The sequence below is a fragment of the Anguilla rostrata genome, chromosome 7 (genome assembly GCF_018555375.3).
Source record: "Anguilla rostrata isolate EN2019 chromosome 7, ASM1855537v3, whole genome shotgun sequence".
Lineage (NCBI taxonomy): Eukaryota > Metazoa > Chordata > Actinopteri > Anguilliformes > Anguillidae > Anguilla > Anguilla rostrata.
Window position 1 is genome coordinate 2,713,906 of NC_057939.1, and position 15,873 is coordinate 2,729,778.

At 43.9% G+C, this 15,873-nt stretch overlaps 1 protein-coding gene across 1 annotated transcript in view; it reads left to right on the forward strand.

Moving 5' to 3' along the window:
• Nucleotides 1-15,873, forward strand: part of LOC135258773 (transmembrane protein 178B-like) — a 61,854-nt gene that overhangs the window by 22,923 nt on the left and 23,058 nt on the right. Inside the window, exon 2 of the mRNA XM_064342333.1 lies at nt 6,873-6,986. Coding sequence (XP_064198403.1) covers nt 6,873-6,986 — 114 coding nt within the window. The remainder of the gene's footprint in view (nt 1-6,872; nt 6,987-15,873) is intronic.

Here is a 15,873-nt window from a genome sequence, read left to right on the forward strand (position 1 = left end):
ATGATAGGTGTTAAAATTAAAGCCACCCCTGTGTTCAGTGTTATTTTGAACACCATCATTTTGGAGAATAACACCACTGAGTCATCTTTTGTGCTGTTATGATATTGATTATATTGTGGGGGAATCTTTCCTCCACACAGTTTCTATCAACAGCGCGCAGATTTTTTTTTCCTCCTCTGTGTTTGTGGGCGTCTTTAATTCAAACCGCTGATTGTCAATCGTGCTCAAGTGCGGAGCAGGACGTGGCCATTACAGAAACCGCAATAAGGTTCTGAGGTCTGCCTTCAATCACTGTCCCGCTGAAAGATCGGTTTGCGGCTGAGTTCCAGCTTCCTGGCAGAGGGAGCCTGGGTTTGTTGCCAAACTGTCTCTGCCTACTTGCTGCAGATCATGATTCCATTGACCTTCCATTGACCGAAAGCCCCAGGACAGGCAGATGCAAATCAACCCCCCGTCACATCGAAGATCCGGCACCATAGCTCACCATAAGCACGGTGTCCCTTTTAACATTAAGTCCTCCTCTTTGGGCCTTTCTGTGTGGAGTTTGCATGTTCTCCCCGTGTCTCATCACAATAACATTATTAGACAATGCGAGAAAATTATGAAAAAAATTATAAAATTATAAGATCAACTGCACTGTGATATTATTCAACACACATTTTAATGAGTGTTGAATAATATCACAGTGCAGTTGATCTAGATTTAGGGATTTAGATTCACTTTCTGGGGTGTTTAGTATTATTCCAGTTTTAGCTTATGCTTTTGTTTTCTGTTTTGTTGCTGTACATATGAATTCACTTAGTAATAGCACTTATTCACTTATTATGGGCATGAATATCCGTTTTTATAATGTGTGTTACTTCTTTCCTTGAGTAGCTCCCTCAGGCTCTGTGTAACATAGTAAATAGTTCCAAATGAAAATTAAACATAATTTTATGAAGAATGCAGTACGTGAGTAGCATATGTATGTGCCAGTTCAGGAGGCATAATATCACTGTAGAAGCTGTTTTAAAGTGTATTTTCTTTCTTTAAACCATATTTTCTTTATACTAGCCACTGTAAAGGGGCAGGTCATCAGAAAGATCTTTGCATATCTAGAATATCCTGCATCAAACACTGAACCTGTCTGGGCCAATTGAAAACATACACTAAAACTGAAGCAATATCAATAAAATCGCAGAAAAAGTGAAAACGAACTATCCATTTGATGGTATTGAGGGTAGATTGAGTCGTGCATCTTGCTACTGATACACTTACCTTGACCTTGGGATGCCTGAAATGCTCTTTTGACTTAGTCGCCACACGATTTCATGCAAATTCAACATTCATTTTTTTCTGAGTCTGTTCAAGCCTGTCAGATTACTTGGTTTTTCTATTGGAGAGAATATCTATCACATTGTGTGTCTGTATGTATATATAAGGAGAGAGTAGCATAGATTCACAAAGAAATAAATTAATTTCCTGTGCACATTTATAACACACATTGTAGGTGCCATGTAACATAATATGTGCCATCTGTTGTCAGAGAACAATAGCCCAGTGCATTTAAAAACCAGAGCATTTAAGAACCAGTGCATTTAAGAATCAGTGCATTTAAGAATCAGTACATTTAAGAATCAGTGCATTTAAGAACCAGTGCACTTAAGAATCAGTACATTTAAGAATCAGTGCATATAAGAATCAGTGCAATTAAGAACCAGTATGTTTAAGAACCAGTGCATTTAAGAATCAGTGCAATTAAGAACCATGCAGTGCATACGCCTTGAAAGCCATGGATCAGCGCCCTAATGGTTTTATCATAAGTGGATGCGTTCCTGTTTGGCAGTGGCTGCCCCTCGATGTGCAGTTGGTGCCGTGCAGGGTTAAAACAAGCCGAACGCGATCGTAGCTCATAATTCACCGCGTGTAGACGAGCGGCCTGCGCTCCCGTCCCCCCCCCCCCCAGCGGTGTGTGAAGCGTCTGAAAGTGACGGAGGTGAAAAACGGCTCTGCTTTTTTTTTTTTTTTAACGGCAGCTTGCGAGAGCGCAGTGCCCCCGGTGGACATTCCTCGGCATTACCGCCGTTCAGGCGCGGGCGTGACGAGAGCCATTTCTGTGTGATTTACATGCAATCAGACGGAATCAGAGGGCCTTCTGATTGCAGGAAGTGGCTTGCGCTCGGATGAAAGACGCGTTAACGATCGCTGAATTACAGGCTTTTCGGTCTGGGCCTTTCTGCCTCCCACCGTTGATTCATGCGTATGTACTTAAAATGTATTTTCCACTGAGTCTTTCAGCTTGGAACATGCTCTACATGAATCTGACTGTGATTACGTGCAATTCCAGGCAGAGATGCTCAAATACAGGCATTGTGTATTGGTGAACACTGTCAGGTGCCATGTTTTCACTTTTGTAAGGTGTCGCAATTCTGTGAGCTGGATTTTAGCATAACACCCCTGAGGGAAGATTGCATTCCGCACCGAATAACTTGACCCCTGTGATCTGGGGGATGGAACCCTCTTGACGCTGGGCGGGGGGGGGGCGTGTAGTTTAGCCTGTGGGTCTGTAAGTGTCGGCATCACTCGAAGGGCGTTTTTAGTGCGATTAACAAATGCAGTCTGGCACCAGCTTACTGCTCACGCTCCAGCTCGCCACAGGCAGCAGCGGCAATGCTGCATCCGTCAGCGACCCCCCCCTCCCATCCCCCCCCCCCCGTTCTCTCTCAACTGCATCCCATTGAAGTAGTGCCCTGGCATTGAGACAGTGACCGAGTCCGAGCAGAGTCGTTTTTCTGTTCGAGGCAGCGATAATAATCCACGGCTAATGATGCTGTCTGTCTTCATCAGGAGCCCTCGTCTTCCTGTGAGGGAACACATATCGTGTGCCACTTTGAAACTTGAAAATTAGGCAGCGAAGCACGGGTTCGAATTTATTCCATTGCAGGATCAGACAAAACCAGCATTTCGTCCTGTTCGTATCTACAGGCCTGCAGGGGTTAATCATTGCCACAGCGTGCCTACTGTATGTATTAACTGCTGCGCTTTCTTAATGCATTCTCTGCTGTTGTTGTGGTCCTGAGTCTTCTGATTGTCTGGCACATTAGGATTATTATTTAAGGGGTACTACTGGAAATGGTGGCTGGCTAACTAGCTAGCCATCGCTTAGCGTGTAAAGTTTAATGGTCATAAATCACTTCCTGGTGTTGAGACAGTTAGTCCAGGATTGGGCAGGGAAATAGCCATTGAGATTTGTTGGTTATATGGTGTATCAGATTTGAATTATGGGCTGCAAGTTGGGTATAATAAGAGTGCGGACGGCCAGTTCTGTTTTTACTCGTGCTCGAATCTGAGCTGCTTTCTTTTGCCGTTAATAAATGAGCGATCCGCCTGGCTTCTCTCTCGCTGACATTGCTACAAAATATTTAGACTGGGAAGACAGAGAGCACCTGTTACAAACCAGAAAGCACACTGAATGAGGAAGTACGCAGGATGGAAGGAATGACGGGTCAGTGTGCGGGTCAGCACTGAGCATCTGCGAGTCTTCTGCGTATCATACCAACACTCAGCCCACATGCAGTAAAGCGGAAACATTTAACCCTTTGAAGAGTAGCTTTTTTTTTGGAATGTTTTCTCTCTTTTTTTCCCCCAAAATTCTAAGACAATGTTCTAGAACTCCATCGCTTTCAGTCACCAGCAGTGATTGTGACATCAGCATTAGAATGTTCAGTTATGAACATTCAAAATCACATATTTGTGATCTCACGCTTTAGAGGGTTAAACAGTGGAACGCACTGGTGTTGCATCATACATATAACAGATCTAGAGCGTGGCTTGTTGAGAAACAGGCAATGAAATCTATGTTTGCGATGCCAAACCATGTCCTCATATAAACGCATTGCGCTTCACATTGGAGGAGTGCGTTTCACGCGCTGTTGTTGGTGCTGGCAGGCAGGCACACTAAAATAATGTCTCCTTAAAAAAATAAGACAAAAGAGGCATTTCAGGAGAGAAACGTCTTTAGCCAGGGCGTGCAAAAGCACATGACTGGTGTTGCCTAATGTCATCCTTAATTCCACAGACAATCTCAGAATATGGGATTATGCTAATACACTGCCTCCATTCTGTGGGTCACAAAAGAAACGAGGTGAATAATGGACGACTAATGAGGCATTTGAGAAGGAATTAAAATACAAGCTAAACTACAATACTGGGAAAAAATGCATCATGGGACGGAAGATGCAGCTGTGAGGGGAGAGAGCGATGCAGAGCTCTCTGCGCTGCTGGTGTGACAGATTATGTTTTTGCTCGTCTGCCCAGAGCTGACAGCAAACGCTACTTCATAAGAAATGTGTAAAGCCTTCAGTCCTGTTCCACACACCCGGAGCTTTCGGCAAAATAGAACTGTCAGCTTCAGCTCTGTGCCCAGATTCAATCTAACTGCAAAGCGGTGTGAAAAGCAAACGTCCTGCCCATTCCTTCTTATTTAGTGTTTTGGATTATGGGAGTAAGTAACGGAACACAACGCACCTCTAGTTCCATTCCATTATTCAAATGTGCAGACATTAGTGCATTGATAGTACTTGCTCGATAAATACCTTGACTGTACAGTGGCCATAAATCTTTCTACATAATTCTATGTAAATACTTTTTTTTCCCTCTATAAACAGGATGAATTATAGGTCTGCTTCTGTTGCATCATTGCCATTCAGTAAGCAAAAGCTGGAATCTAGGGGGATATAAATCTAGGTTGAGTGACATTTTGACATAACTGGACTAGGTTAACCCCAATATAGCTCAGGTTTTACTCACATATATCCTGGCTATGTCCCAGTCGGCTAGAAAACATTTACATTTCAACCAAAATTTAATATTTGACAAAAAAATATGAATGGTCAAAATTCCCAAATTCCGTGTAAAAGCGCAATGATTTTTGAAATGCAGGATTTATGTATTTATTTATGAACTTATTTATGTATTTATTTGAGCAGAGCATCTGCCTGCTCCCGTTCTTGCCAGGCTCTGCAAACACATGCAGGAATTACAGGTGATCCTGCTGACAGTGTTGGGCTGGATCCCTGAGGGGGGGGAGACTGATATAAGGAGTCAGGCAGTGACAGACACGCTGTGGATACAGAAAATAAAACACTTAAAAACTGCCCTCAGGCAGACAGACACTTCAAAGAGTGGCACAAACAGGCATTCGGGGAGTTTGGATGTCTGGCACATATTGTCAAAACCATAAATCATAAGAGCGTGCATTACACCAATTTGGACACATCTCCCTGACTCCCTATGGCTTTTAGAACAGGTTGTGAGATTGTATTGATTGTACGGAAAGTGATGCATCTTTCAGGGCCAATTACACGGTCCAAGTATTGAACTCCAGACAAAAATAATCAAATTAGATCATCAAATGAAAGGCCATATCTGTTCGGTTTGCATTGTTTTACCAAACGTTGCCTTCTTCGTGGCCTCAGATTGTGGAATGTCCTGCCTGAAAACAGCTCTGCATTCTGCTGTCAAAGTTGAAAACACTTTTCAATGTGACTCTGCCCAATGGAACGAGCTGGGGGGCGGGACAAAGGGCAAGTTCTCAGCATCTTTCCTAAAAAAAAAAAAATGTGAGCATCATTCTTCAGGGAAAGTCTTAGGAGCTCGTGAAGCATCACCTCATGGGATAATGGTTGCTGAGCAACGGCGGAGCGGAGGTGAAATGTTTTGGGGGGTGTCGGGCTGACAGGTGGGTTCTTATCTAACGCTGACTAATGCAGTGGAAGATTGGCGCCGAGCCAGAGCTTGCATTAATGCAGTGGGAAATGCGTATCTGTGGTTTTCCCAAAGGACCCAGACTCTGACACACACATGATGCGTACCTGTGGTTTTCCCAAAGGACCCAAGCTCTGACACACACATGATGTGTACCTGTGGTTTTCCCAAAGGACACACACTCTGACACACACACATGATGCGTACCTGTGGTTTTCCCAAAGGACACACACTCTGAAACACACACATGATGCGTACCTGTGGTTTTCCCAAAGGACACACACTCTGAAACACACACATGATGCGTACATGTGGTTTTCCCAAAGGACACACACTCTGAAACACACACATGATGCGTACCTGTGGTTTTCCCAAAGGACACACACTCTGACACACACACATGATGCTGAATGCCATCACTGTGTCGCTGGTTGGTGTCGATGGCCAGGCAGTACCCACGATGGGCTGGCACGTCACCCTGCCAGTGTTGGGGAAACTACTTTGAAAACTACCAATCACTTCACCCTGAAAGTAGTTGAACTACCGCAGAGCTACAATATAAAGATAAATGTAGCTAGTGAAACTATAATTACTCCAAAAATTACTACTTTCTGAAAACATTTTCAAAAAATGGTGTGTGAGCAATGCCTTATTTTTGGCATCTTTCTGGCACAGGGAGAACCACTATTCCGCTCAGTAGGGGGAACCAGCAATGTGTGGCAATTGGCAGTTGGTGGTGGTAACTATTTGGTCAAAAGGGATGTTGACCAGGGGTGATTGAAGGTGCATACAGAGGCAGTAACGCTAAGAGCTACTTGGGGGCGCGGTCAAGTTGTGCGGTTAAAAGCAGCACGCTGAGCTCCACAATCCAGTCAGAAAATAAAGCATCCAGTGAAGGGAGATCAGTGGGGAAATGGCCAGCATATTTTAGGGTTCACTGTCTGGTATTTCCCATCTGTTTTTTTAGATAAACACATGATCTCATTTTCTCATCTAATATAGGGAGGACATAAATTGAGCTACATATTTGTATGTCTTTTTGTTTATTTTGACCAAAGACCTTGCAGCAGGAGCATTTTGAATGACGTGTGACATTTTTCATTGTGATGTCTGTTTATTTCTTCCAGGTTTCGTAACTAGATGTTCCTTCATCAAATACCACTACTCCTCGGCAGCGATCCCAAAGAAGCTCTCCTACAACATCACCAAGACCATCAGACAGGACGAGTGGCACTCCCTCCGTAAGTGCCTTTTTTCAGGGTTCAGGGTTCAGCCCTGGTTTTTGCCTCCTTCTTCCTGTAAAAAGCGCTATACAAATAAATTTTATTTGATTTTAGAAACGTTAACTGGGTTCTTCAGGCAATCTTGTGTTTCAGTACCTGGAGTCCAGACTACATGTCTGTTGACCGATAGCAATGATTCAGAAGTCCATGGTTTCAGCCAGATTTGTTTGCGGCGATTAGATTTTTGGGTGTTTTTTTTTTGGAAAATCAAGTGTAAGAAAAACAAATCTGTCATCAAAAGCAAACAAGCACAGTCTCCAGTAATCCTGTAATGTGTTGGATTACTCCTTTTGAGCCGCAACCCAAATATATGTGCGGTTGTGTCTTCTTTACAAATGTCTGCCACACCCCTGAATATTCAGTACTAAATACAGGAAAGGCCTTTATAATCTATGAGAGATAATGGGTGATAAGAGGGGAAAATGCTGACTTCTCACTGCAGCAGTTGACACTGAGATTTAGAAAAATTATGAATTCATGTATGAATTATGGTCCACGTTGCGCTCAGGTGAATCGGTGTAAAACAGAAATCTGTGAGAGAACCTGCTTTGGTTTAATTGAGGTCCCCCTTTGTGCACAGACATCTACAGTATACTGGACAAAACTCGGAGATGTGGCCAAGAAGCCACATCAGACCTAGTGTCTATGGTATATACGGGGACATGTTTGAGGAGAAAATTCAGAGCCGAGTGTGTGAGCTCAGGCAGGCAGTGAGCTGTGCGCGGGGTGACCCGAACCTGCCAGTGGCTCGCTGCTCAGCCAGTCTGAGAAATGTGCACTGCCAGGTGAGCGGAGAGCGCATACCCTCTTACCCAAACCTGACCGACATCAAGAACTGAAGAATTATTACAGACCATCTCAGTAACAACCCCTCTGAGCTACCCACCCCGCTTACCTCACCCCCCCGCTAACCATATGCAGTGTCTGTACCTCCCCACAGACATCGCACTGACCCTGTCAATGTTTTCTCATTTTTACTTTTATTTTTTTCCCATTTTATGTGCAGCTATTTAAATGGCATATGGTGGATTCTGTTACCCTATCCAGTCATAATTTTTAATGGTTCTAAATAAAGAACCAGGGGAAATCAAAGCTGTGAGATTAACGTCTTGTTATTCTGTCGAGCTTTTGAATGAGTTCGTTGAGAAGCTTGAGAGATTCTGTGTTGCTTACCGAAGCTCTTGTTTCTGATGTCATCAACAAGGTTATCTGCATAAAATGGATTCACCAATCAGCAGCGACGGAAGGAAAGCTCTATGGAACCGGCGAGCACGCACAGAACACTCAATATGCTAATATGCCAGATGACACTGTACTAGTACTGACTACCACGGGGAATATCGGATTCCAGTAGCACGTAGTGTTAGTGGCTGCGTGGGCATAGACTTAATGTAAAAGTGAAAATACAGCTCTGCTGGGAGGATCTGCATTTTCTCTCAGATAAAGATTTCGCTTCGCCAAATGAGAGAAATGGCTTTAATTTCGACTACGTTTGTCCATTCTCGCCTGCTTAACCAAAGAAATAATTTTTTTAGAAAGGTGGCGTAGTTGGACAGCCGTATACGTTCTTGTCCCGGTCTCCCCTTTTGATATTTTCCCCTCTCTGGTGCACTCCCCTATGAGCCTATTTAGTATTTACTGTTTTTCTATCCATTCCTCTTCCCAGGCCTCTCCTCTAACCCTCCCCTCCCGCCTCCCCCCCCCCCCACCCACCCCCCACCTCCATCGACTTTATGTCACGGGATGATAGCTCATCCACAAACCCCCAAGCCAGAGTCAGAACACAATTCAAGCTGTCGCTCTTTCCCCCCCTGTGGATAAACAGTGTTACATCATCAGAGCAATGCACAGGTAGTTCTCCTCGGGGAGAACATCAAAAGGTCTGATTCCTCAACGGCATCCGCCTTGTTTTTCAACCCGGGGAAACGTTGTTTGTGAACAGCAGACATCGTAGGATTGTGCCTGAGATAACCTCATGCCTGTTGGGGTTTCCTGGTCTTAATCTAGACAGGCTGTGTGGAGGGCGGGGCTTAAGCGCGGCGGTGTCGGGGTTCCACCCACGTCTTTGTGATGTCACAAAGCATGAGGGCGAGCTCTCTGTCAGCATTCTATACCTTTAAGGTTTGGAATTTAGCAGTATTTAGATGGTGGCTCTTGTTTAATGGAACTGTGCTAATTCCTGTTGGACTCTAGGCATTTGCACTGCATCTGACTTCAGGTCCCTAGCAGGCTCACGAGCACCACATACAGCAGATCCCAGTGCGTTTCATTACTGTACATCAAGACGTGTACGCAGCAGAGATGCCTGTGGCTAAAGCTGGAATGAAGTTGCATTACATGCTCCAGTGGTTTACCTGCTCTGTGGTGCTACATTTACAGTAGAGTAATGGAGTAATGGAGTCCAGGTCCAGAGGCCTGGTGTCTCCAATGCTATTCTGAGCCATTTTGCTCAAGATTAGTTGATAACTCAGGAAGGATTTAACTTTCTAATTCCACATCTAGCAGAGTGTCCATGCTTTATTCCCACTGGAAAAGCCTGCCAGGTCAGGTAGTAGAGGCTGGGGGTTTTCAAGACCAGGCTTGATACAGTATTAGATACTATCTAGCCTGTAGGTAATCAGCACACTAATTTAGTCAGGAAAATGGCGAGCATTGTTGGGTTAAATGGCCTGTTCTCATCATTATGTTATACTGATGATCATGTGATAGATGCTTTAGATAACGAGCTCTGCAAATAATTATCCAACTGAAACAATGGGTCAGACAATTTCCCATGACCAGCTTACTTGATAATGAAGGTGAAAATAGTTTAGTCGGGATAAGAAGTACAACACTGAGCCGAGTGTATATGGGCTAATTCGGCCAGCAGCAGTCCTGTGGTTTGTGTGAGAGCAGTTTTCGGGTGCAGGGCCAATTCATTTCTCTCTCCACAATCTGGGGGCATGACTGGCCAGCCCCTGCAAGTGGCTAGCAGCCTACTTCACTCAGAGCGAAAGAGAGGAGTGGAGTGAAGAAAGAGGGAGAGAGAGAGAAGGAGAGAGAGAGGAAAAATGCAAAAAGAGAGAAAGAGACAGCAGAGAGAGAAGGAGAAGAAGAATGGAGGAGGTCAGACAGAGACTGCAGAGAGAGAAAGAAAAGGAGAGCAGTGAAGGAGAGGTAAAGGAGAGAGAGAGCCAAAGAGAGTGAAGAGACAATAGAGAGGAAATAAAAGCATCATCCAGACCTATTCCCACAAGTGACATGCGGCGGTATCACACAGACGAGGGGGTTACATCAGAACAGCTTCACTGTGCTGAGCTCTCCTGTCAAACGCCCAGTGGACAGCCACACTAAAGCCGCGTTTCCACCAAAATTACCCGGAACTTTCAGTCCCAGGAACTACTTTACCAGGAACTAAAAGGTTCCTTCAGCCAATGGTTGTCTGCGTTTCCACCGGGGTCTAAAGTACCGCGAAGATTAGGCAAATTAGCCCACTGACGTATGAAAAAGCAACGTTGTCGTCGGTCCATCTGTCATATGATTTCTTCCGTAACCCCATACTACCACCGAAGTAGCCTACATTATTTTCTAATAATCGGGACAGCCCGGAGGGGTTTATTCCACTTATACAACGGGTTACCAACAATGACTATATATGGTTACTTTTGTATTTATTGATTTTCATATATCCTCTCAAACACATTCATTATGTTTGTATGCGAACATTCGCTGATGTCTTGACATCCGAAGCGACAGAATGCATTCACATTTATATGTATAACTGGCAACAACAGCAGAAAACATGCACACGTTGTAAACAATTTGCTGTTTGATTACTTTCTCGTCGTCAATTCCATATAGGCTAATGGCAAAATGACAAGAATAGAACGAAAACTCGGACTTGCGTGAAAATGTAAATTTAGTAGTGGTACAGCCACAGTTTGCTTTCCTTCGAAGTTACTGCTAGCCGAGCAGCGAAGTGTGCCCTCCAGATGCGAACCATGCACCATAAATGAGTCCACAGTCTTCCTGGTCTTTTCGTGGAATTGAAAAATGGCAGTAAAATTACGGCAGTCTGAAAAAGCTAAAGGGAAGATTACCAGAATTAACCTGTTATTTTACCCGGATAAAAAGTGCGGATGGTGATTTCCAGTTTGCTTGTACTGTATCACCTATGTTAATTAAGTTAACTACCGCATACCTCACATAACTGTATCAAACGTTTTGAGTCAATTACAACGGACTAACAAAGAAAATCCGGAAAAAATATTCAGCAACCGAATTAATCCGTTTGAATGTTTCGGTAGCCTACGTAATATGCTGTCCCAGCACGAATGGTTAGCATTTTATAAAACGAATACTAAAGCAAGAAAAGAACAGAAGAGCACACGTTATAGCCTAATTCCAAGACGTTGACAGGCTATAACCAAAACTAGGCTACTGCGCCGCATAACATACAAGTTTGATTTGAAGTTATTATGAAAATAAATTGGTTTGCCGCTGCATATTTTCAAACATGGCGGGTAATGGCGGAAAATAAATACAACACAAATGCTGCGAGTACTCGACCAATCAGAAATGTTCAGCGCTGCAAGCTCCACCCAAAAGGTTCCTGTACTTTCGGAAAGTACTACCCCCCGAGCAGGAACGTTTTGGGGGGTAAAACAAAGCCCCCAGAACTAAATTTAGACCCTAGTTCCTGCGGTGGAAACGCACTGAGTTCCTCAAAAGGTTCCTAGTTCCGGGGTATAGTTCCTGCGGTGGAAACGCGGCTTAAACGGTGTATCTGCCGATCTTGACCAAGACCATCGATAAACTCACCCAACATCACAATTTAGAGAGATGTAAACAAATATAAGGATCCGATGTCTGACAAACTTTAAGTCTGCCACTCGGGGGACGTCGCTGACGTTACATGGACGTTACATGGACGTTACATGGACGTTACATGGACGTTGAATGAACGCTCTTTCGCTCTGTGTTTTTCATTACTGTGTAAAAAAATTGCAGCGCACAGAAATTGAAATTACATCAGTGCAGTCAGCTATATTATTATTTTCTGCAGTCTTAACACTGCGGAAAAAAACTGATTTGTGTGCTTTAAGCAAAATCATGAGCAATGCACATTTAAGAAACACTAAATGCTCTTCTTAACGAGTTGAGTCTGTGACTGTTGCGTTTTTCACGACAGCTTTTTACGAGTGTAGCGGACGCTTTTGCCAGGGTTGCTGAGGTAAACGTGGCTCATATTTCCCGTGGTTTCCCTCCCGAGCAGGGCACCTGGGCATTCTGTCTCCCCACCTGCTGGGCAAAGGGCCAAATGTTCCCCGGTAATTGAGACATTATTTAAAGTTCATAAATTCATTTCCAGAATGACCCCCATTCCCCGCGGTTCCACGGTGCATAGTTTAAGCTTTTTTTCAACGGAGGAACTGAACTTTTTTTATAAATCAACAAATTTTTAGATATTAAAGGGCATGAAACAGGAGCGCGGCTACAGAATGCTTCTGAATTCAGAAGGCAGAACAGCTGAGAGATACTCTAAAAGGACGTATCAATCAGAAACCCACACCCGTCAAGCAATCGATACCCAACCTCATCTATATCAGGTAACATGCTCATAGAAAGCATATCAATTGATCCTGCCTTGTATGACATATGAACATGGCACTTATGATAAAGGATTATTTGTGTGATAAATATAGAGCAGCACAGAGCAGACAACTGAACCCACATGAGTATGTTTTATTGAGTTCCAGACTGTGTCCTATTCTGAATTATGCTGGACCTTTAAATAATTTTTGAAAGAATTTTGTTAGGCTCTCAGTCCAAAACAGGGCGATCCCGTTGTTTCTTAGGAATCCACGCGTGTGCACCAGAGCTTTCTATTCATGGAGACATGGATTGGGGGTTCTAATTAAATACTTTGGCTTTAAGATCCCAAATCAACATGCCTGAAGATGACAAAAGAAATCTTCAGTTGGTGATAAAGCACACAACTACCCTTAGACAGCAGAAAGTATGACTATAATTAACCTGATTTATGGCACATCTTTACCAATAAGTTATGATGTAATGTCAATATTATTGAATGCAAGTCATTCCAGTGACACTAAACTTGACCTATAGGCCATAAAGCCTACATAACGCTGGCTTTATCAGATCATTACAGCCATAGCAGTGTTTTTTTCCCCATTGTTTTTCACGTGTACATTTTATATATAAGCATGTAATGGATCATGGAAAACATTCTTTACACGTTCACTGGTGAACATGTGAATTTGTTAAAATCGTGCTGTGATTACATTGCAAATGTAGTGTAGTGCCGATCAGGGTGATAATACAGCACAAGAGGGACCATTCCTAAGAAACAAGAGAGAGAGAAAGTGAAAATTAGCGGCTAGGCTCTGGAGAGCTTATCCTCTGACATACTTCTCTGCAACAGAGAAATAAGCGAGAAACAATGAACATAAATTAGACGATAACCCAGAGAGAACGAAATGGAACTTAACAATCAACTGGTAGGAGGACAACGCTGGGGACCTCTGCTAGCTTCTGCTTTTTTTTTTGGGGGGGGGGGGGTGAAGCTGCACTGATGCCAAATTTGTAAACCACACAGCTGGGCAGCGAAGAGGAACAGCAGTCCCTGTCCGTGGTGCTGAACAGGAGCCAGGGCCTCAGTTGTGTGTCTGTAATGGAAGTTCAGATTTTGGGTTCAGTCATGTATAAATGTGCAGCTGTGACATGACTCGTTTGGGGGTTTAAAAAAAAGAATCACGTTTTTAATTCCCCCAGAGAAGACAAGTCTTCGGTATTAGTTATGAGTCTCACAAACCGACACGGCCTTAGTCTTCTGAGTGTGCCACCAGGGCGTGGCGCTTTGCCAGTTTGCCCCGGGTCCCAAAAGCGTTAGGTCCTGCGCTCTGTACGGCCCGGGTAAGTGGATGCACTGATTTTAGTGCTATCCCATCATGCAGTTCTGCGAGGCCGAGGGGAGGTAACACTTGGACAAGTTATTGAACCTCTTCTTAGTTATTGAATTCGGATCCAGAACACCTTTGCAATTATTGTACGCAGGCCTATTCATTTCTCCTTACGAAACAATCAAGAAAAACAAATCAGCCCTTTAAGCAATTTGTAACAATTGGGACTGATCCTGCCCAAAGGTGTGTAGGAGCATGTTGATATTTTATTACCTCTTAAATGCCCATAGAGAGGCTGGAATTATTTTCCACCGTCAAAAAAGCTGCATGTGTGAAAAGAAAAAGCGCAGCCTGCTCATGCCCGGGCTGGGCTCAGTATCACTGCGTGTGAAATTCACTGCAGTTGGAACGTTCGCTTGAACGATGGATTTTTTACAACGGTGAATTGCTGCGGACGAACAGGAGCCAGTTGAGTCTGAACCTCAGGGGTCAGCCTTTGGTGCGGGACAGATGATTTATGATTTAACGAAAATGAGATGAATCAACGTTTGTATTTGGTCCAAAAAAAAAATTATTTCTCAATTTCTTTTTGTTCAGAATCTCTGTGCAAGTGCCTCTGTTTTTCCCCCCACACACATAAGTGTATTGCAATCAGGCTCACCAGCATGAAAACTCGACCTTTAATCACCCTTGGCGAAGGGGGGGGGGGATTTTAGACGCAGCCCTTTCTCATGCCACTGCTCAGTGCCGCGCCTCATTGCACATGTGACTACAGGCTTGTGACCGCGTACCAACTGGCCATGCCTGTTCAGCTGGACGATTTCACTTCCTGGTTCAGAAGCGATCCCCATTGGTTTCTACGGGCACCGTTGTCTCCACCAATTAAATGCTGTAAGGATTGAACAGGCTCTATACGTGGTAGCCAATGGCAGCCCTTACACGTCATAGTGAAACTACTACTGTACACTAATTAAATTAAATTAAATTAAATTAAAGTGTACGTTACCCAGAGCAATGTTTCCTTTGATTCGTGGGAATGTCAACAGAATGTCTGTCTGCTGAATGCGTCTCACGTCCTGGCGTAATCTTCCCCTCATCAGCCAGCCCTGACCCCCACGCTGAAATACTGCTTTATGACATAAAGGACCAGGGATTAAACCAAATAACACTGCCACGCAATATTACAGACCGCACAACAGAGATTAGATTATATTAGAGATGTATTTGTTTTTTTGCTGCTGCCAGTGGAAATATTGTTGATATTAAAAAGAGGCTTTGAAGCAAGCAATACGGCACGAGAGGCTGCTCTGTATTGTGCATATCGTCATGGATACAGGGGAGCTGTTTGGCAGGATGCGAAGCGTATTCACGATACAGCACAGCCCCGAGTGCCGTATTGCTTTTATAAAATGGTTACAACACATAGAGTCAAATAATTAATGACTCAGTATTACCTATTTTGTAATATTATTTGGAAGTAACGGGTGGTGCAACGGGCGGTACTGTTAACAAGCAGGCTGTTCGAATAACTGTCACTTTATTGGATTTACAATCACTGTAGAATGCGGTCTCAGCCAATCAGCATCCAGGATTTTTTTTTTTTTTTAACCCATTTATAAATGGATTTGAAAAGCCACAGCATGGAATGTGCTCAGATGTGAAAACCACTGCAGCCACAGTAAGGACCTGCACACTGAGCTGCAGCTGTCAGACTCTGCCTGTGGTTATACTGGCCTTTCTGAGGACAGCTGCAGCCTGTCAGCCAACTGCTCCCTTAAACTACAGGCCGCTGCAGCGCTGAACGCTCTCACAGAGTTACTGTACCGGAGCCTGTTTCCTGGCGAACGATCCCGTCTCTGTGTCCAAAGAGGTCAGGCGGCTCATTTTGTGGAGAGCGAAGCCTCTCTGCCGGAGCAGGCCAAAAAAAAAAAAAGAACAACAAA